This window comes from Daphnia pulicaria, chromosome 4 (genome assembly GCF_021234035.1).
Source record: "Daphnia pulicaria isolate SC F1-1A chromosome 4, SC_F0-13Bv2, whole genome shotgun sequence".
In the NCBI taxonomy this organism is placed as follows: domain Eukaryota; kingdom Metazoa; phylum Arthropoda; class Branchiopoda; order Diplostraca; family Daphniidae; genus Daphnia; species Daphnia pulicaria.
Genome location: NC_060916.1, coordinates 12739195 through 12760889, shown reverse-complemented (window position 1 = coordinate 12760889; position 21695 = coordinate 12739195). Strand labels below are relative to the sequence as shown.

The 21695-nt window shown below is 37.1% G+C and overlaps 2 protein-coding genes and 4 long non-coding RNA genes across 10 annotated transcripts; 5 read left to right on the top strand and 1 right to left on the bottom strand.

Annotated features, from left to right (window-relative positions):
• Positions 1–559: 559 nt before the first annotated feature.
• LOC124337128 lies at positions 560–2320 on the top strand. The gene is made up of 3 exons (XM_046791188.1): positions 560–946; positions 1018–1165; positions 1874–2320. Exons 1-3 carry the CDS (start codon positions 575–577, stop codon positions 2209–2211), a joined length of 858 nt encoding a protein of 285 aa, XP_046647144.1. The 5' UTR covers positions 560–574; the 3' UTR covers positions 2212–2320.
• A 4016-nt stretch (positions 2321–6336) lies between these two features.
• LOC124337344 lies at positions 6337–8120 on the top strand. 3 transcript variants are annotated; one of them, XR_006917229.1, is made up of 7 exons: positions 6337–6680; positions 6740–6876; positions 6988–7109; positions 7237–7360; positions 7496–7650; positions 7713–7925; positions 7989–8120. It is a non-coding gene; the product is annotated as an uncharacterized LOC124337344 (long non-coding RNA). The 3 variants fall into 3 exon arrangements; XR_006917227.1 differs by having other exon boundaries at positions 6338–6680; positions 6988–7164; XR_006917228.1 differs by having other exon boundaries at positions 6338–6680; positions 6988–7164; positions 7234–7360.
• Positions 8121–8304: 184 nt separating this feature from the next.
• Positions 8305–8844, bottom strand: LOC124337359. Its single transcript, XR_006917255.1, has 2 exons — positions 8484–8844; positions 8305–8424 (listed from the first exon to the last, which is right to left on the bottom strand). It is a non-coding gene; the product is annotated as an uncharacterized LOC124337359 (long non-coding RNA).
• A 4090-nt stretch (positions 8845–12934) lies between these two features.
• On the top strand, positions 12935–14275 carry LOC124337374. 3 transcript variants are annotated; one of them, XR_006917282.1, is made up of 3 exons: positions 12935–13441; positions 13501–13823; positions 13886–14275. It is a non-coding gene; the product is annotated as an uncharacterized LOC124337374 (long non-coding RNA). The 3 variants fall into 3 exon arrangements; XR_006917280.1 differs by having other exon boundaries at positions 12936–13441; positions 13497–13823; XR_006917281.1 differs by having other exon boundaries at positions 12945–13441; positions 13652–13823.
• A 137-nt stretch (positions 14276–14412) lies between these two features.
• Positions 14413–16605, top strand: LOC124337357. Its single transcript, XR_006917253.1, has 8 exons — positions 14413–14625; positions 15094–15162; positions 15239–15421; positions 15510–15588; positions 15658–15805; positions 15874–16007; positions 16079–16301; positions 16360–16605. It is a non-coding gene; the product is annotated as an uncharacterized LOC124337357 (long non-coding RNA).
• A 1395-nt stretch (positions 16606–18000) lies between these two features.
• On the top strand, positions 18001–21693 carry LOC124336981. Its single transcript, XM_046790968.1, has 10 exons — positions 18001–18121; positions 18287–18395; positions 18577–18732; positions 18813–18957; positions 19031–19265; positions 19860–20263; positions 20329–20505; positions 20573–21076; positions 21138–21288; positions 21354–21693. The coding sequence occupies exons 4-10, from the start codon at positions 18922–18924 to the stop codon at positions 21563–21565; spliced, it is 1719 nt and encodes a 572-aa protein (XP_046646924.1). The 5' UTR covers positions 18001–18121; positions 18287–18395; positions 18577–18732; positions 18813–18921; the 3' UTR covers positions 21566–21693.
• Positions 21694–21695: the final 2 nt, after the last annotated feature.

Below are 21695 nucleotides of genomic sequence, written 5' to 3'. Positions count from 1 at the left end.
ACGATTCATTCAAAGTTACCTTTTTTTTCGTGTATAATTAGTTGATTACCGGAATCAGAAAACGGCTTGAATAACGAGAATCTCGGTAACTTTAAATGCGAAGTGCTAACATAACAATCAGTGAATAGCATGCAAGGTCTACATATGAAACTACCGACGTTATTACCGATGATTCTGAGATGATCAAAGAATCTGTAGAAGAAATAGATAAATGTTCAACTTATACTCTCCTCTTAAATAATTGAGTGTGTAAAATGCGTGAAATATACCGTTCATCAGTGTTAACATTCTTTCATTTGCATGTCATCGTTAATAATTCAACCACTGCGCAGGTAAAAGTTCATGTGCCATAATTCGATAATAGTTAAATTCGACACACCATCATTGGCAAAAGCGCGCGAAATTTTGAATTCGATTATTTGAATTTTCCCGCCCAACAGATCTGGGACACTTCTCGCTCGATCCGCTGCTTCTGGGAAGGATCGCTGGAGAAGACGGTCTCTTACGCCTTCAACATCAACATGCTGAACTGAAGATGATCGTCAGTTTCAGTGGCGATTCGGCCACGGCCAGCATGGACATCCAAATCGGCAAGGGACCCAACGCTCCAAGTGTCAACGGACTGGTCAAGAATGGCGACACGTTGACGATGGTCGTCGCCATCGAGGGCGACCCAGGCTTCGACGTCCAGGTCCAGGAGTGCATCGCCCACGACGGTGACCGTGCCAACGCCGTGACGCTGACCGACAAGAACGGCTGTGTCCTCAAGAAGAAACTGATGGGACCGTGGCAGAAGACCACACGGACCGGCCGGCCCGGAGTGTCACTGGTCGCCTTCTCCTTCTTCCAGGCCTTCAAATTCCCCGACCAGATGGAAGTCTTCCTCGAATGCAACGTCGAACTCTGCAAAAACGGATGCGACGTCTGTCCCGAAGACGCCAGTCTCGTAAATTTTAAACCGCCAATTAAAATTAAACGAATAGAAATTTAACGGAATGAAAATTTTTGTGGTTTCAGTTCGACATCCGCAGCAACCGCAGCCGCCGTAGCGCCAACAACGCCACTGAAATTTCGGACGTCCGCTTGCGCCGATCGCTGCGCGTCATCTCCAACGAGGACATCGCCTACAAACCGGATTCCCATTCGGTCGTGACACTCACCACAGGTGAGTAAACAAATATGCAAATCAACTGCACACGAGCACAACAACAGCAACGAAATGTGAAATCCGCTCACGACCTTTTTCCAACGGTCATCCGCTTCCGCACGATAAAAAAATTTGATGAATGAAATGTTGGACGAAAAGATAAGAGTTGACTGATTGACTGATTTTTGTGTTTGAATGGTAATGACGACGAGGATTATATTTTTTTTACTTACCTGCGGCCAGTATTATTTTGTGTGTCATGTAGGCATTAACGAATGTCTTTTTCAATTTTTCCTTATACTCAAATGAATCTCTCTCTCTTTAGTCTTTACTCTTGAAAGACAATGAGATGACAACTATTTTCTTACTCAACTCTCTCTATAGATAGACAAACACACACATGTGCAATCGCCATTTTTATATCCACTCCATTCGCAATTAATCATTTCCTTTTAACAACATAGCCTTGCTGAATTATTTTTTTGAAATCGAAATTCGGAAACAAAAAGAAATATGTCTCTCATCACATCGTCTGATTTGCACAAAATAATTGCACAATAAATAAAACAAACTCACCTACATATAAAATACAACTGCACTTTATATAATATATCCAATTACTACCATAAAAACCATAAATCAATCAATCGGTCAGCAGAACTGTCGAATTACGCAATAAACAATAAACGGGAAATGATAATTATATTATCTGTTTGAACGATTTAGGCAATCGTCACACGAATCAAGAGGACGTGTGCATGGCTCTGAGCAGCTTCATCGTCGGCCTGGTGGTCATTCTCATCATCTTGGTCATCTCTTGCATCATGACGGCTTTGCTCTGCGTGAAAATTCGTTCGGCCACCGTCGGGACCGAGTCCATCTACCCGGCGAGTTCCACCTATCACGCTTTTTCGTCGTCTGCTTCCAAAGCCTGGACAAGAATTTGGGCGCCGTTTTTTGAACAAATTTTATTACCAAACAAAGTCTATTTTTTATTTGGTTTGAAGATCGTGATCAATTATTTCTCCCAAGCTCTGAGTCGCCGGGTGCGATCAAACCGTTGATATTATACTGTGAATAATAATGAAAGAATTATATAATTTTTTTTTTCGGTTGTATTGATTCAGATATTTTATGCTCAATACAAGGCAACGATTGGTTGTTATTCACGTCTCTTGTACGTCAAAGCACTTATTACACATGTTCACGGTGATTGTAGTTAATGAACACTAATTATCACAATCGATTGTCTGTCCATCACATAACTGTTGTGCAACAATGGTGTTTTTATCAGAAATGAGGTTCTTTTTCCTTGAAATTAAGACCATCCTCATTATACGTAACAGTATATATAAATACGGTTTTTAACTTTAGATTAAACAAATATATTTATTTCTTGTGGTTCTTGCTCCGATCTATCCAAAAGTGAAATGGTCGTTTTAATGAACCCTTATGAAACAGATTCAGATTATTTAATTCCTTCTTCATCATTATTGAGAAAAATACAAGCTAATTATACTTGAGTCCTATATAATTGAATGCGTAAATTGTGTGAAAAGAATCTCTCTCTTAAATTAATTTTCGCAAATTACTATGTCCTATTTATTAACTCACTTGTTACGCAATGTCTCAAGGTACATGTTCATGTATCATTAATCGATAATAGCTAAAATTGTATATGCGTGTGAATAATAATGACGAATTTCTATTTTTTTCGGTTGTATTTATTCAAATATTTTATGCACAATGCAGACATTATGACAAGGCAACGATTGGTTGTTATTCGTATCTCCCATGTGCAAATTAAGAGTAAGAAAAAAGAAAGAAACGATGAATAAGCACTTGTAATCTACCTTTACGTGAAAGATTGTTAATGAACAAGAAAACTACCCTAATCAATTGTCTGTTCTCTACGTAAAGTTGTGCAACTATGAAACTTTAAGCTGAAACGGGTACTTATTCCCGGTAGAGTTGACTAACCCCATATGGTTGGCCTGTTGAAATATATTGTCCAATATAATTTTCTGTAATGAGATAGTCACCAGGACAACAGGATAAATCCAAAATTATTATGATAACTCTAATATGAATATGATCATTGAATTAATTAATAGATATTATCTTATTGCGTCTTCCTGGTGGTCCAAATTTCTAAAGTGATATAAAGTAAATATTAACTTTCAATATCCTTATTCTTCATTGAAACAACTTGCGAAGTGCTAAAAGAATTTTGGTCATCACGATAACTACACTGCAATATTCTTATCAAAATCATTAACTATTCTCTTGTGATATGTCTCAAGTCTGAAATTCGTGTGTTATTATTATTCATCCATCGTCGATAGCTAAAATGTTAACTTCTTATTATAATCAATTATCAAGACCGATCAGAGTTTGTCGATCGGCCGAAAGTATGTCTCGGGTCATCTTTCTGCGTTTGGGAACGGCGGTACGTCATTCTCACACTGAATTTTTCCAAGATGTCTTCTTTGAAGCGTTCAAGCAAATCATGACGAGGTAATTTTTTATTATTTTAACCAGAAACGATTGATACAGCAATGAAGTTGCGTAGGTGTAGTAAGGTAAAATGATAATGGATTTTGTTAACCTTTCATACAGGCGCATGGCACATGTTGTGGACTTGTGGTATGAATAACGACTTCCACTCTCCACAACACCTGGCTTCGAAATCAAACCGGCAACAACCCTTACGGAAAAATCTCATTAAAACTCATAAAGAAATACATGAGAATAACCTTAATTCTCATTCATTTTGTCGTGATATTTTGGTGAGATTAACAGCAAAATATCATTTATTTTGCCTTTGACTTTATTGACTATTGAATGAGAATTTAAGCGCTTTTAAATGAGATTTTAATTATATAAATTAAAAAAAGAATTGCCCTGACCAGGAATCGAACCTCGACTTTCAGCGTGGTTTGCCAATCTGCTAACCACTACACTACCAATTGATGTTATAAAAGAAGCTTTTTAACGTAGAAATTAATAAATTGGTTAGTTTAGTGATATAACAACAGGGTTATGGGACTTAGAATAATTTACACAAAAAACACATACCAGAGTCAAATAGAAATTGCACTCAAATTTACTTAGCGCGTGAAAAAACTTAGTAAAAATTTCTATGATGCGTTTTGACATACCATATAATCAATTGGTTAGTTTAGTTAGATAAAAGCCAGATTTCGGGACTTAGAATAATTCACACACAAAAAAACACACCAGAGTAAAATAGAACTTTCACTCAAATTTACTTAGCGCGTTAAAAAAAATAGTTATCCCAGCCTATCTTGTGATTATAAAAACATCGTGTAATTTTTGTGAGAATTAGATAGCTACCATATATTTACGAAAGGTATAAAATAAAAAATGTAAAAGTTCAAAAAGAATTTAAAGTCAGAATATTTCATTCCAGGTAGGCCTATATACTTATTTGCTGATTTTAACTGATATTTTAAGGATTGTATTAAAAGAATACAAGAAAATATTTTGATGTCATATATGTAGAAATTTTCCCTTGATTTTTCACACATCATTACAAAACATAAGAAAATATTGACGATTAAATAGTTATAATTTCACATCTGATCTGTTGAATTGTAGCTGATTATTACTGTCTTTTTGTTATGAATTTGAAGATTTTACAGCCCAAAATTGGGTAAAAATAATACCAAAAAAATCTTTTGATTCCTTAGTGGGAACTGATTTTCACATGATTTTAATGAAAAATCTCACTATAAAGCATTAGAGAAATGATTGATAAAAAGCTCTTAATAAATGATAATATACAAAATAATTATAATTAAATATCATGATCTCACACCTAAATCTACTTGATTTCTGATAGACATTTAATAATAAATTTCGTGATTTTTTTAAAAGCCAAAAAACTTTATAAAAGAAAACCAAAAAAATCTTATAACGTCATAGGTAAAATTGACTTTCACATGATTTTATACAAGTATCTCAACACAAAACATCAATAGAAATTAATGATTGATAACTCAGAATATATGATAAAATATTGATTTATTATAAGAATATATCATGATATTCCCGCTTAATAATCACTGTTTTTTTGCAGATTTTTCATGCGAAAAAACTGGAAAAATCATGAGATTTTATTGATTTTCACATGAATTTATACAAGTATCTCTCTTTTTTTTTTTTAATATTTTTGACTGTAATATACGGGTAACACTCGCCTTAAGACGAGTAACACACCCTCTAATAATAATAATAATACAAGTATCTCATTACAAAATACCAATAGAAATTAATGATTAAAAACTCAGAATTTATGACAAATTACTTATTGATTTTAAGAAAATATCATGATATTCCTGCTTAATAATCACTGATTTTTTGCAGATCTTTTATGCGAAAAAACTGCGGGAAAATCATGACATTTTATTGATTTCCACATGATTTTATACAAGTATCTCATTACAAAATACCAATTGAAATTAATGATTAAAAACTGAGAATACATGATATATTACTGATTTATTTTAAGAAAATATCATGATATTTATGGTTATTTATCACCAGTTTCTTGCATATTTCTCATGCGAAAAGTCTGTGGTAAAATCATGAAATTTATATGATTTCTTTCTGATTTCTTACTACGGATTGGGTTATATCTCATATAAAATGAGACAAAAATATTTTAAACACTTTTAATGATAACCCGAGAAGAATTTTAGCGTCACAGGACCATTCCGTTTGGCTGCACTTAAAGAAAACGCGTCTTGAAAGAGTTTTATTAGAGTTTTTCTGTTGCTTTTGATTTTTCAGCAGAATTCTCAATTTTCTATTTTTTGGTCACGAAATAATCGGATGTATTTTGAAATTTTAACAAACTTACACTTCCCGTTTTTTATTGTGATATAAATGAGTTTCATTTCGTTTTTTTATATCCAGTAAGGCTTTGTTTATTTATTTCAATTAAATCAATTTCTTTCACGATATCTTGTTGGTTTATTTGATCATGAAATTACATGTTTTCCAAATAATAGTCTTAGATTAATTTTGAGGGGTAGGCTTTTCGCTTTATAATAAACGATTCTCGGGATCTCAGAAACCTAATGAGTCAAACAGTCAGCTACGGAACGCCAAATGACCCCCTAAAATAATAGCACTCGACTGGTGCTATTTATTTTACAAATCACTTGAATAATATACACCTGGGTGGCGCCATCTAGCGGTTTCAATTGGCGTAACGGAATGTATCGATTTTTTCCAAAATGTACGTATTGATATCGATTGATAATCGTTTCCACAAGCGAAATGGTGGAAACTATTGGTGGAAAGATTCATGCCTTCATTGAAAGTGTCAAGTATGGCTGTGTCGTGTTATCGTGTATGTTCGTGAATCGTGATAACGGTATAACTAACTGATAACTAAATTTACATGAGTTAACATAGTTATGCTTTCCAACTGAAGCACTTGACTTGATCAAGCAGTTAACTGTCGAGTTTGCCTTGGAGGATGTGACGTCTTTTGCTTCTGCCAGTAAATTATTCATTGCATACATTGTTACACTTGAAACTGATTGGTTTTTTTCAAATTAGGTCATATTACTTCTAATCATTTCAAGCAACATGTTATACCCATCATACCTCCACATGAAAGGACTGCTCATACATCCCACGAAAGACTCCCCAGTTGGAGTGAACAAAACTCGATTTAGGAAATGATATCCAATCAAGTAACACTATTTATTATTATTTTTAATCATTATTTTCTATCCCAAAAATTTAATGCCTTGTTTTTTTGTTTTGTTTTTTATTGTTTTTCCCTTTTCGGGACAATGATTCAGTGAGGACATCTCAAAGGAACAGAGATTCAGGACTGGATTATTTCATGCTCGCGATCAGTATGCTGTCGACCTTGAAGTTACTTATAACAGCTTGGGAGTCGGTGGAACAAAAATAAGAACGAGTACGATCTACGAGAATTCTCTAGACGGTCTTCCCGACATATCTTCATGACCCTGGTAAATAGTAGAAGCTTACAATTTCGAGAGTTCGTTTGAAATTAACGAACATTTTCGTCTTTATCTCAGCAGCAGCTACGTAGCCCCACGTGAGGTTATGCCTGTCAAGTTATCAATGTCATTTAAGCTCGACTCTATCTTGGCCTTTTTCTTTTGACTTACGGTCGACAATAAAAAAGGCGTGCCTTGTTTTTCGGTAAGATCTTCTGTTTTCTGAATAATATTGATCTTCTTGTTTTTAGCGTTGCTAAATTGCGTGTAAGCAACTGAAAACTAAATCATATTATTAATAACTACCTAATAAAACAGTAAATATGATCTTGAAAACTAGGAAATAATAGTATGGACAGCGTGCCCTGGTCAGTTAATTGAGCCTGGCGTCATCCAACACTCGAGGGCAGCAGAAGGACGATCCACAGCTCCCCGGCCGAATTGCACTGGAGCGAGTCGACGAAGTAGCCAGCATCCTTCTGAACTCAATTCAAAGTATTCCAATTCAAATATAACACACCGTAACGAATGCACAAATTTCGTCTTGTTTCTAACAGGTCTTTTCGATGTCCAACTTTGCTAATGGCGGGTCCGCGATTGCTGTCGCTTCTTGATTAGAATCAAACTTGTGGCTTATGCCTCATGACTGTTCTTTTGTAGTTTCAAGGCGACCGAAAAGAAATAACACTGGGCTGTGTTAAGCGATAGATGTTTTTTTTTTCGTAACAACTTCTGGAGGCTTATTGCATTCTTCAAAGCCTTCTTTTGATGTGAGTTGTTGTTTACAAGTGATACATTTGACCAAAACATAATAACGCTCTCGTTACCAATAGTTCTGTCAAATCAAGAAGGGACCATCGGCATTCAGCTTTCTACGTTGGAAATATGTTCCGCCAGTTTTCTGTTTCTTCCGGCTCTCTACTACGGACGTTTTTATTCGATGCTGGCGTTCAATTCTTTCAACCCGGAACTTTCGTCGTTCAATAACTCAACATTGTCGTGGCGCATTCACCCCGGGCAAGTTTGGATGGCCATTTTCTCGTCCATGATGCGTTTTAGAACAGACAAATCGTAAGCTTAACCTAAATCATAAGTTCCTTACGTTGATATTTTGCAATGCTGTGTGGATGAGTCAAATGAATACATGTGTATTTACGAAACTTAATGTTTTATTTCAATTTTCATCTGTTTGAGTTATTGCCATCACCTCATGACGCAGAGGTATGATGGGTATAACATGTTGCTTGAAATGATTAGAAGTAATATGACCTAATTTGAAAAAAACCAATCAGTTTCAAGTGTAACAATGTATGCAATGAATAATTTACTGGCAGAAGCAAAAGACGTCACATCCTCCAAGGCAAACTCGACAGTTAACTGCTTGATCAAGTCAAGTGCTTCAGTTGGAAAGCATAACTATGTTAACTCATGTAAATTTAGTTATCAGTTAGTTATACCGTTATCACGATTCACGAACATACACGATAACACGACACAGCCATACTTGACACTTTCAATGAAGGCATGAATCTTTCCACCAATAGTTTCCACCATTTCGCTTGTGGAAACGATTATCAATCGATATCAATACGTACATTTTGGAAAAAATCGATACATTCCGTTACGCCAATTGAAACCGCTAGATGGCGCCACCCAGGTGTATATTATTCAAGTGATTTGTAAAATAAATAGCACAAGTCGAGTGCTATTATTTTAGGGGGTCATTTGGCGTTCCGTAGTCAGCTGAAACAATTTATTTCTTTTCATATCCAACTTCGGGTTTGAACCATAGTCTCTTTTCATAGCAAGCCAAAGCTATATCAATAAGCCATACTCGATATTTCATTTGTGTTAAAGGGCTCAAAAGGATTGCTGCACCATTAAATCGTCTTCACAAATTCTTCTACTTTTGACGAAATAATCTAACCTTTTAAATTCCTTTTCTGTATTCATTTTGAAGAATATAACTGATTTGTTTATTGCATATTCATTTTTGTTTATTAGTGCGACAATCTTACACGTAATATAGCTAGATGCTGATTAGTCCCAATCACCGTGCTTGTTTTTTGAAATTTTCTAAAGTCGTCTGCTGTTGATTTTGACAGTTTAACAGAGTTAGTTCGAATTAGTAGCTGTCAGAATTCTTAGATTATGTGTGTAAGAGACTACACGGCGTGTGCATCTTGTCTCTTACGGGAATGAATATTCGAATAATGCGTTTTGCTCACAATGTAACGTTTTATTGTGTATAGTCAGAAACTACAATTGATAGGACAGATAACTAGTGAAGGGGAAGAATAATAAACTAGGAGACAATACCTTTACTCGGATGTAGTTAGTTGGAATCGGCGTTACGGCACAACACAACACAGCTTAAATACGAATACAAGATAGTTTCAATACCAAATACAACTAGAGCCGGGTCGTTTTTAGGGACACTCGGTCACTTGAACTACGAAGAGGATCTGGCGTTTAAGAGAAGAATATCGCACCCTTTTATATGAAAAGAGTTAGGTTGCGACATAGTATAAAGAAAACGATAGCAAAAGTATCCCATAGAAAACCCACCCCCAGGTCAGTTGACAGTTGTGTCAACTGACTTAATTGAGGTTTAAAGGGAATTTAAATGGGGTAAATAGTATTTGAATTACGCGCGGAGGGCGCGTAATTTATGTCTTGAGATGCAATCTAAAAGAGCGAAAAGCCGCGGTGGTAGCAGAAAGGAAAAGGGGTTGTCCCGGAAATGGTCAGGTTTGTGATGCGTCACTATAGCCGTAGGCCTAGTGACGCACACGCAGTTCTATTACATGGCTCCGGGGCCCCTTTGATTACGTCCCGTAATCTACTAAATTGGTTGATTGATGGTAGAAGATCTTGAAGTTTCGCAGCTGATGCAGAATCCAAAGTTTCTTCACGGCGTCGATGATGAACGGGAACAGGTGACGAAAGGACGCACGGTGAAGCTTGCAGTAAATGTCGAAGAGGAGTGCGAAAATCAAGAAACCACGTAGGAAGGCGAAAACAAATAATGAACTGGTGATGAGACAGCCAACAGGTCGATGGGTCGTTAGTTGATAGGGCCTCGTCTTAGGTTGGACTGATACATTTTTCGTTTGATACTATTTTTGAAAGTTATTCCATTAAGATAATTTAAGAATCATAAAATTTCAAATTTGTTACTTATTCAACGTTTAACAATAGAAAACTTTCGCTCCTGAATTTGAACAATTCAATAGTTGACGACTCAAAGCAACTGTTCCTTTTATAACGCCGTTTCAATGTCACTAAACTTTTATTAGTATTCCTCTCACGCACATGACCAATTCCCATTAATCTCCATATTTATGTTTTATCGATTTTATCCGGCAACATCTCTTGTTCCAGACTATTATAACAAAAATTCATCCGCAACGTCCGTTTCGATCTAACCTCTAAACTATAACCGTAAATCCATCTGACACTTTCCTCATGTCAAGATAACCTTAAAAATAAAATCTATCCGAAAACGTTCAAACCAGGCTTTCCTTTTTTTTTGTAGGAGATATTTTGTTAATCATGTCGTAATGAGGAATTCTCTGTTTCTAGAAATTAAATAAAAATACAACTTGCTAAATAATACTTTACTCTTGTTGTTGTTCAGTTTTAATGTATCTACTCTGACCTCACGATACCCAAGGATTTCCTATCAACTGACCCATGTTTCTCGTTGGTGTCTACACAGTTATGCCCATTTGTCCTTTCGCCAAGCCGTATGTAATGAGCTCATTGCCGGAACAGCTTGATGGTTGATGTTCGGTAGCTCCGTAGTTATAATATGTCATTCGTCTTCCTCTTTTTCCATTTGCGTTGAACGTTTGATGAGCACTGAAAGGCGGTTGCTGGCATGCAATCAGATGATGTAGAATTTCCATAATACGATTGGTCAAGTCTTCGTTCGGAATCAGTTCGATGGCTTTATCTGGAGGGTCTGTGTTGAAGCGTGACAGCGACGTGATGGCGTTGATTTTTTCATTTTGCGTCTCTATGGCAAATTTTCTTTTTCCGAATTCTTCTTTTTCTGCTTCTAGTCGTCGATCATATTTGTCAGTTTCTCGCACGAGATCTTCGTAGACTTTAAATTGTTTATAACGAACTTTAAACTTCTTCTGAAGGTGAAGTCCAGCAAGAAATTTTTGTCTTAATATCAGAAAACGCGTGGTTTCTTCGACTTTAGTAGGTTGGGCGTTCTTGGGATAGCCACGTTCAAAAATATTTTTCAATCGAAAGTCAGAAGTGATAATATTTTCGTTTACTACTGAAGAACGTGGTTGTTGGATGACGAGCACTTCGGATTCACCGTAAAGGTGGTCTACGGCAGTAGCGACGTTAGGGTGTATAAGAACGCTACTGGGAAGATGAGTTGCGGTGTGCGGTGAAGAAGTGTGAGTGGAAAAACGAACTGAACTTGCGATTGGAGCTATTGGCGTCGAACTCCTATCAGGGATAGCAAAAGCGACCGGGGAGCATTGATGTACAAGTCGTGTAGCGTTGGTGGCGTTTTGTCGTAGTTCTGACGTATTGCGATTGCCAGCAATGTCTCCGTTGCCAAAGATTTGCTTTCCGGACGCTGCGCTTCCGTTTCCGTAAGTTGGCAAAACGATATCCTGATTCTTAACTTCGATAAGGTCTTCTGGGACGTTGCTGTCAGAGATATCTTGAATTCGAGAGGATGTTCTCGCCCGGATGATCCTGCTTTCTTGCAGTTGCTCAGTAGATAATTTTTCCTTGACCGTCGTATTTGGTGATTCATCAATCTTCTTTTCGAAATCAGACTTTTTTCTTTTCGAAAAAAGACAAAGAGTCTTTGCAAGAAGAGATGAGCTATTATAAATAGCGGCCTTTGCGCGTGCCCATCTAGAAGGCTTTTTCAATGTCGCTGGCGGCTTGAAGATTCAAATTTTTCGTAAAAAAGATAACTTTGGTTGTTTAACTGGGGGGACCAAGCTCTCTGTCATGATGCTTGATTCCGAATTGCGTTGCTCACGCCAACGCGAAAATAAATCAACTATTTCAAGACTGATACTTTTATTCGTTAACATTGTGAGTGCATTCGGACGCCGCTGCCACCAGATGTAAGAGACTACACGGCGTGTGCATCTTGTCTCTTACGGGAATGAATATTCGAATAATGCGTTTTGCTCACAATGTAACGTTTTATTGTGTATAGTCAGAAACTACAATTGATAGGACAGATAACTAGTGAAGGGGAAGAATAATAAACTAGGAGACAATACCTTTACTCGGATGTAGTTAGTTGGAATCGGCGTTACGGCACAACACAACACAGCTTAAATACGAATACAAGATAGTTTCAATACCAAATACAACTAGAGCCGGGTCGTTTTTAGGGACACTCGGTCACTTGAACTACGAAGAGGATCTGGCGTTTAAGAGAAGAATATCGCACCCTTTTATATGAAAAGAGTTAGGTTGCGACATAGTATAAAGAAAACGATAGCAAAAGTATCCCATAGAAAACCCACCCCCAGGTCAGTTGACAGTTGTGTCAACTGACTTAATTGAGGTTTAAAGGGAATTTAAATGGGGTAAATAGTATTTGAATTACGCGCGGAGGGCGCGTAATTTATGTCTTGAGATGCAATCTAAAAGAGCGAAAAGCCGCGGTGGTAGCAGAAAGGAAAAGGGGTTGTCCCGGAAATGGTCAGGTTTGTGATGCGTCACTATAGCCGTAGGCCTAGTGACGCACACGCAGTTCTATTACATGTGGCTTCGTAAGTCTTTTTATTTATAAAAGTTGTTTTTAAATTTTGTGGTTGTCATTTATTTAGATGTTTTGTGTTTGAAGTAGACTATCTGTTTTTCATAAGCAAAGTGGTGTAGAAGGGGTTCCATAATTTGAAAAGGTTACTACTTTCAGCAGTTAGCTGAGTTGGAGTTTACATTATTGCTCTTAATCAACCAAGAAGTGAATAAGCTATGGTGATTGACTGATTGCAGTCAATTAGTTTAATATAGGAGACAACCGTGATCCTGTTAAAGTGCATTCGCTATTTCCTTAAACACTAATGCACAACTTTCTGTAACTTCTGTATACCAAATTGGGATCTACCAGCTGATGTGTTTCGTTTCACTTTTGAACAAGTGTGTGTGTGTGTTTTCAACGCTTTTCTTCTTAACGAACGTTCTTGTTCTTCTAGTCTGAATATCGTCAACAGACCAAATCAAAATTTGCATTTAGGTGTGATTCCAGAATATGTGACAGCAATTTTTTAACTTTGTCCTCAAGGTATTTGCTGTGTGTTAAAATATCTTGGACAGTAGTCTAACTTGATTTTTTTTAGATAGAATTCGACAACTTTATAGTTGTGAATTCTTATTAAGTGAATGTTCACACACAGTGTCATTACTGATATCATTCATATAGGAAATAACCGAGAAACATAAATTTATGTTCTATTAATCTATGCAATACTTTGTGATATTCTACAAACAATAGGTGATGATCACCATCAACTTTAATACCAGAAACAACTCAAGCGACTCGCCTCATTCCTCGGCCAGTTGGCGAACTTTACCCAGGAAAAGAATGGTCCTTTGGCGCTGTGAAACACGAAAATTTATTCGGAAAAAGTCCATCAGTATAACGAAGCCGTTCGGGCTGAACTACGGTGAGTAACTTCCTAATATATGCACAAAGAAATCTATAGATTAATAATTTATTTCTTTTTAGGAGTTGACCACCCAGAAATGCGAATCATACATGGGATTCAAGTAATTCGTTGGTTGAGGAATACATCCGTGGGTGTGTTCACTTTCAGCAATGCAGCATGCAATTTGGGAAGTATCTTCTCTCAGATCCGGATTATTCTTATACATTAACTGCAACAATAACGCCCACCCAGCTTATTACTCGGACCAACCGCTTGCCACTCCAAACTCCTTTTTAATGACCTGGTGATGGTAACAAATTTGATTTCCCATTGACATTACACTGGCGTACAAGTTAATATTTTTTTTTGTAAAAGGGGAATTTCGGTTTGTAACCGACAAAGAGTTTTCCTTGTCACAATGGAATAGTAAAAAGGCAATATTCGTTCCGTTATTATTTTAAAAGTTTTATTCTCCTTTATCCGGGCGTTTGCGACCATCGCTACCATTCCATCACCATCGACCGATGCAATTAAGTTGTGCCTTTAACGAAATATTCTTGAATGACCAATCTGATAGAAAAATTTTATTATTTTCTTTCAGCTAGAGCTAATACGGAGGCGCATTTTTCGTTGGTGGAAAGTTATTTAGCCTCAGGACTAGAACTGGAATAGCGCAACTAATGTTGCAATAGGCTACAACGAAATGTCATTTCATCTTACACATGCTAGCTGGCTGATACCTGAAAACACTTCGATGCCCTTGAAATTCGAACGAGAACCTAACGAACTGCTATAATTAAAGATCCGCACACGTGCACAGGTAACGGGTATCATGATATTCAAGGGGATTTCAGTTGGAATTTGACAAAATGGTAGCTAAAACACCGCCAACAAATTTCTGGATTGTAGGCCTACGTAGCATTGTTCCTTTTTTTTTAAGTAAAACCATTTACCGATTTGCACCTTCGTAGCAAAACTTATCTCAATATCTCAATTTTGTTTTTCGTTTCATCGTATTTTTCTCTGTGAAATCAGGCGAAATTTTTCTCAGTTATTTAATGTGAATCACTTGAGAAAATTAGGCCTTCATTTTCCAAAATCAGCTGCAAAGAGACCTAAACGTCAAACGTGATCCGTTTGTACCGAAAGCACACTCTGTTTATTTTATTATGTCCATCTTGTGCAATTTTAGTGTGAAGCGTTGCAACACCACACTCAAATGGAATGTATTAATGTTGGGCGTCTTCTTTTTTATATCATGCGTGATTATTTTAATCATTTCTGCTAGAAATCATCTTCAGAAGACAGCTGACTGTTGGCAGCCTTTATGTTCGGATTCCCCAACGGGCGCATTTACGTAAGATTAGACTATAAAATTATTTCTAACAACTGTAATTGTTCACTTTAACGGATTTATTTATTTTGTTATATAGTGTAGAATGGCCCGGTGAAGAGCTTCGCTGTGCACGGGGAATTTACTAGATAAACGGGAACACCCTTCAGTTCATTTCAGAAATGACTTTAGTCGAATTCAAGAACTTGATAAAGGAACTTATGACATGGCATTTATTAAAAACCATGCAAAGAATAATGTTGCGTCCCTCACATATTTTCCAGTAAATATTAACAAGATATTAACTTAAATCTGAGCGCAAGTAACGACATTTATTGCTTAAAACTAATTCAATTTTACTTCTCCTTCAGGGCTGAGAAAGAGAAGTGAAAGTTTCAGCAGGAGCTGTTTCATGCTCATCATTAAGTTGAGTCAGCGAACAAAGATAAGGTAAGATCCCATTGTAGATTGTTGAATACGACGGTCTAATTATTCTTAAATCATTGTTTATTTTTTCAGGCAAGATGAAACGTACACCAACGAAGTAGAAAAGTCAGAGTTGTTCGTGCATGAGTACACACTCTGAATGGAAGAGCTCAAGAGCACTATTATCGTCATCAGCAGCAAAGTACGAACATGCCTGCACTTTTCACACCGAAAAGATCAGGTAGGACGTCTAAATTTCCCCTCCGATTTCATGAAAACGGTTCGTGATTCATTTTCTGTACTTTTTAGGCGCAAATTTCACATCCAGGTGACTGAATTGGAAAAAAAAGACCAGTACTTTAATCTCCAAATGCTCAGGTTTGGAGATGAGCACGTCACGTCTACAGAGTGAGGTAGATGTTCTTATTATCGATTTTGAGAAGGTAATTTATCAAAATACTAAAGAAAAGCGAAGTATCTATTTTATAATTGAAACTTAAATTGATCAATCCAGGCTGATAGCACCACCTGAGAGATGCAAAAGCGCAGCAAGCAACTGGAGCTCATCAACATTGAATTCAAATCCAAGTTGGATTAGATTGAGCAGACTGGCCTATACGACGCTTCCCAGAGAGATAATCGTAACAAGGCGACAGATATTTTCCGTTTGACTCACGAACTTGACAAAACGTGCGAACGAAAAGATCAGCTGACCAGCGAAAACAAGAAATTGGGCGGTAAATTCATATTTTCCGAGTTTCACTTGTTATTTCCTGACAATATTTCCTTTACTAGATGAGAACGCTTAGCTGAAGAGCCAGTACTCTGATCAACAGCAGATTCCGTGAGTTAGACGACGTTAGACGACAAGGTTTGGGTGAAACGAGCTTTCTTAGTAACAAGGCCTCGCCCTCAATGAAATTTTGAACTTAACGAATTTAACTCATAGTAAACTTGTTTGCTGATTTCGTTTTACTATCATATGTCACTCTCGAGATGTTATTGTAAATGAATGGAAAATAAAGTATTTGTCATTAAAAATGCTATGTGAATTTTAAACTTATTATCGATATTTTAAGTTTAAACAACTGGATATCGATTCGATTTTATGACAATAATTAAATGGGATTTAAATGGTCCGATTTACAGTTTTAATATAGTTTCAAAACGGAAACAACAGCGTTTTTTACTAATTGGAAATCCGCTTTTATGAATTGATTTCGAACGCTTTTTGCATTGATTTGAAATATTTTAATCTCGTTTCCGCACGGAAAAATTCTTCTCGGGATATGAGGGTGAAAATTCTCATCAATTTAATGAGAAATATATGAGATCATCAAAAATTATTAAAAAATCATTGATGTCATTAATAAACATATGATTTCTCATATAGTTTGATGAGATTTTTCCGTAAGGGAAGGTAATCGCATTCCAAGTATTTTGCATACAATTTGTCCGATTTGTCTAACAATTATGCCTATGGACATTACACATTAGCTACAAAGCAATAATTGGGTGTTATTCATATCCCTCGTATTTAAAAGCCCTTATAACTCACGGTTACAATGATTGTAGATTTTTAGTGAATGAACATTTAAATTACCCAAATCAATTGTCTAACTATTGCACAACTATAGTGCAACTATGTCATTTTCAGCTGAAATAACGTATTATTAGCTAATAGCATTGACCGCCCAAGTTATGGTGAGGCCATTCCTACATAGTTTTCTATTTATTTTATACTTGAGTATCATTGATGTCACTAAAAATAGTGATTCTGAAGAATTTTTTCACCAGTTCTTGCATCGTTCGATGAAGGAGAAAGGGAAGAAAATCTTAGAATAACTATTGATAAGTGATTCTCGATGTTAGATAAACTTATAATGAAAATGTAATTATTTATTAATCCTCTACTGATTGATTGAACTTGTAAAATGCTACAGGAAAATTAGCTTCGCGATTTATAAGTTCCAAACTTAAAAATCAAAATAAATAAAATAACTCATCTGGTTTGTCTCAAGTACAACGTTCATATATTCATATTCATAAATCATTGAAATTGAAATGTTTACCTCTTATTCGCATAAATTATCTAGGCCGCTTGAAATATTGTTGATCAGGTCAAAATATGCCTCTGGTAATCTTCTCCTGACCTTTCTTTCTAGTGTACGTCTGGAATCTAACGGAATTTTTCCAAGATGTCTTTTTTGATGTATTAAAGCATCAAACCCATATTTACGGTAATTGTAGTTAATGAACTTAAAATTGATCCCAATCGATTGTCTTTTCATCGGATAACTATTGTGCAATAATGGTGTTTTCAACTTTCATAAGGTACTTTAGCACTGCAGGGTTGACTATCCCTGTTATAGTTGGCCGATTCATTTAAACGTAGCCATTTGTAATTTTAATCCAGCTAATTTTAACTGTAATCATCTGCAGTCCGTGTCAGTATCTAATTGAAAATTTTGGACTTAATTCAGTTAAAAAGCGAAGATGAACTACGACATTCAGTGAAATTGTAAGGGAACGAGATACGAGATAAAGTATGGAAGAGGTAATATAACATTCTAGACATTAAAGAAATGATTACGTTGGTAAATAGAATTTTCTGCATATGTCAGTTTTTAAGTAAAAATATTTCACGATATGACAGTGGTCACAATTCTCTGTTTTCACACGTCCACCTGGTCTGTGGTCTCTAATAATCCAGTTTTTTTAGGTTATTGAATAGTTGTTAATAGAAGCAAATTCCACAGCAGGCGTATACAAGATGTAACCAGATGTAACACATCTACCCATCACGATCTCGTTAGCCAGCCATCAAAAAGGTAAATATTGAAATAACATTAACAAATAAGAAAATCTGGCTTGGAAAAGTGGTTTTGGAAATTTATCCTACCAAATCATTCATTTTCCTTCACACACTTGCTCCCATCTGATTTTTCCCCCCTTGTTCAAATTCCAGTGGCTAGTACATAATCGACATCTCAATTTTAAATTTCATTTTAGGCAGAATGACCATCGGCATTGGCTTTTAAAACAAACTGCAGAACAAGAACACACACACCCAAAAATGTTTCGAGTTTCTCACGACGCGAATATCCTATTTACTTGCTTGGATATCGCAACAGGATTTACGCCATGTTTTTTCCTCCTCTTCATTCTGTGAGTATTCTATGGCAAGCAGTGGCTAAGCTTAACATGTAACGAATATACATGTTGGGAAACCAACTTTTCATCTTCAGTTGTTAGACTAATGACAACCAGTCCAGTTCGTCCTCCGTCCTTGGTCGCCAAGTCGTGAGCGTATAGTTTGAGATTCCGCTATCAGTACACATTCTGTGTTTCTACGCAATGAGGTCCTTTGTCTTAACTCTTTTCATCTTTGGGGTAAGAATTGATTTATTAAACTATTATTAAAAGATTTTTGATTAATATTAATTCATTTTGGTTTAAAATATAGCATGTTTTGGCCGGACAGTTGAATATCTCTTGCCTCACGGAACTGATTAATGCTGACAAAGTGAAACACAACGAGCAATTCGGGACTGTTGCAGTCCAGCACAAAATAACGAACGTACCGGATTCCAGCATTCGCATTCTGCGGGAATTATTGGCGATCGCAGGTGCCGGAGACCAGGATCAAGAACCATCATCATCTTCATCCGTCTTCGTGTCAACTCTACCGGAAAATTCAGGTCTGTGTTCACACTGAACCTTTTTAATTTATTCTGCTGGTATACTTTTAAAAACTGTCGGCTATCTTTCTATCCACACCAAGAGTATTTTAAGATGTAATGATTCAATCGACCGTATAAATTCAAGCATGTTGAGATTGGATTAAGTATTCTGTCAGTAATTTGCACGGTCCTTGAGCGATGGACGAATAACACACATTCCAGCTCTTGGAAAACAGGTGGGAATTGGAGAATCAGGTAGTTTTAGTACAAAGTCCGGTATAATAAGTAAGTCAGTGACTATTAGAGCAGAGAAGACAAGAAGATCTTGTTGTGAGAAGAAAAGGAACAAAAATTGCCGTAGTAAGGAAACGGTTAAACCGGTTCTACTAATGCTGGCGCAGGGACGAGGTACAACGAGAGCAGGATAATGTTGTTGGCCATGGGAACTCCGACTGACCGACTCCGGATAAACACCACGGGGGATAGTAATCAGCTGCTCATTTTTACCTTTTCGCCACTGAAAGGCAAACTTTCTATTTGTTCTATTGACTAAATCTAAAATCATTTAATTTAACATGAAATTAATAACAACTTTGATTTAAACCAAGACAGTACACGCACTGAAGTCGCTACCTCAACCATTTTCACCGGGAATATCGTCAATACATCCGACAACGTTCAATCCAGCCACAACAACTGTTTCCTCTCCGCCAAAAATCGCCTTGGTGGAAGGAAATGTACCGGTGACAATTCCGGCTATCATCACCCCGGTCGAAACATATTCGATTCCTCATGCGCGTTCCGTCAATTCCAATCCGCTTGCTCTTACCTACCCACCTAGCCGGAATGACGGACCAGCCACTGACGATCCAGTGGACACAAATAAGTCACTGATGCCTCAATCATCTACCCTCCAAATGGCTCAGATTATTTCGCTGGATGTCGACTGTGCCAAAGAATCGATGCTCGTCAAAATCAAATTCGATCGCCCTTTTAATGGCCTTATCTACTCCAAGGTAATTCAATTGATGCAATAACTATTACTGTTGACTTCAAATAAATATTAAATGTAAAACAAAAGGGTTTCCATAGCAACTTGGATTGCCATCACGTCCGGTACGGAACCAACCGCGACTTTTATGAATTTACAATCCGGCTGGACACTTGCGGATCCCACTGGGTGGATGCCTTGACCAGTGGTAAAAAGGCTTACCTTGAAAATGTCATCATCATCCAAAATCAGAAGGGCATTCAAGAAGTAGTAACAAATACGAATCAAATTTAATTCGAACGGAAAATTATTAAACTTTATAACGCAATTTCAGATTCGGGACATTTCTCGTTCAATTTGTTGCTTCTGGGAAGGTTTGCTGAACAAGACCGTTTCTTATGCCTTCAACATCGATATGCTGGACACCAAAAATGTCAGTTTCAGCGGCGATTCGGCCACGGCCAGCATGGACGTCCAAACCGGAAAAGGACCCAACGCTCCAAGTGTCAACGGATTGGTGAAGATTGGCGATATTTTGACGATGGTCGTCGCCATCGAAGGAGACCCAGGCTTTGATTTCCGTGTTCAGGAATGTATCGCTCACGATGGAAATAGAGCCAACGCCGTGACACTGTCAGACAAGAACGGCTGTGTCGTCATGAACAAACTGATGGGACCGTGGCAGAAAACTACGCGGACCGACCGCTCCGGAGTGTCTCTCTTATCTTTCGCCTTCTTCCAGGCCTTCAAATTCCCCGACCAGATGGAAGTCTTCCTCGAATGCAACGTCGAATTGTGCAAAAATGGATGCGACGTCTGCCCCCAAGACGCTAATCTTGTAATTAATTTATACTTTGAGATTAAGTAATGTTTTAAACAATTTTCTGGTTGATTTTCAGTTTGACATAAGCAGTCGCAAACGTCGAAGTGTCAACTCTTCGGCGTCAGAAATTTCGGACGTCCGTCTGCGTCGATCGCTTCGTGTCATTTCCAGCGACGATATCGCCTTCAAGCCGGATTCCCATTCAGTCGTGACACTCACCACACCTGGTAAGTCCAACTCCGATCAAACGAAATCCAATTTCTTCTGACTGAATCGTTTGATTATTATTTAGACAATCATCAAACGACTGACGAAGAAGAAATTTGCATGCCGCTGATTAACTTTATCAGTGGCCTGGTAGTCATTCTCATTGCCTTGGTGATGTCGTGCATCATAACGGCATTGCTCTGCGTGAAAATTCGTTCGATCGCTCTGGGAGCGGAGAACATCTACCCGTTAAGTTCGACTTTCCATTCTTTTTCGTCATCTGCTTTCAAGCCATAAATCTTTTTTTCTTAATCTGAAATTTTGGAACGCCGGATTCGCTCCATTGAATGATAAAGCTTATACGTAATTGGACTATAGTTTCGGTTGTAGCTATTGATTCTATATTGAATATACAGAGGACTGCATG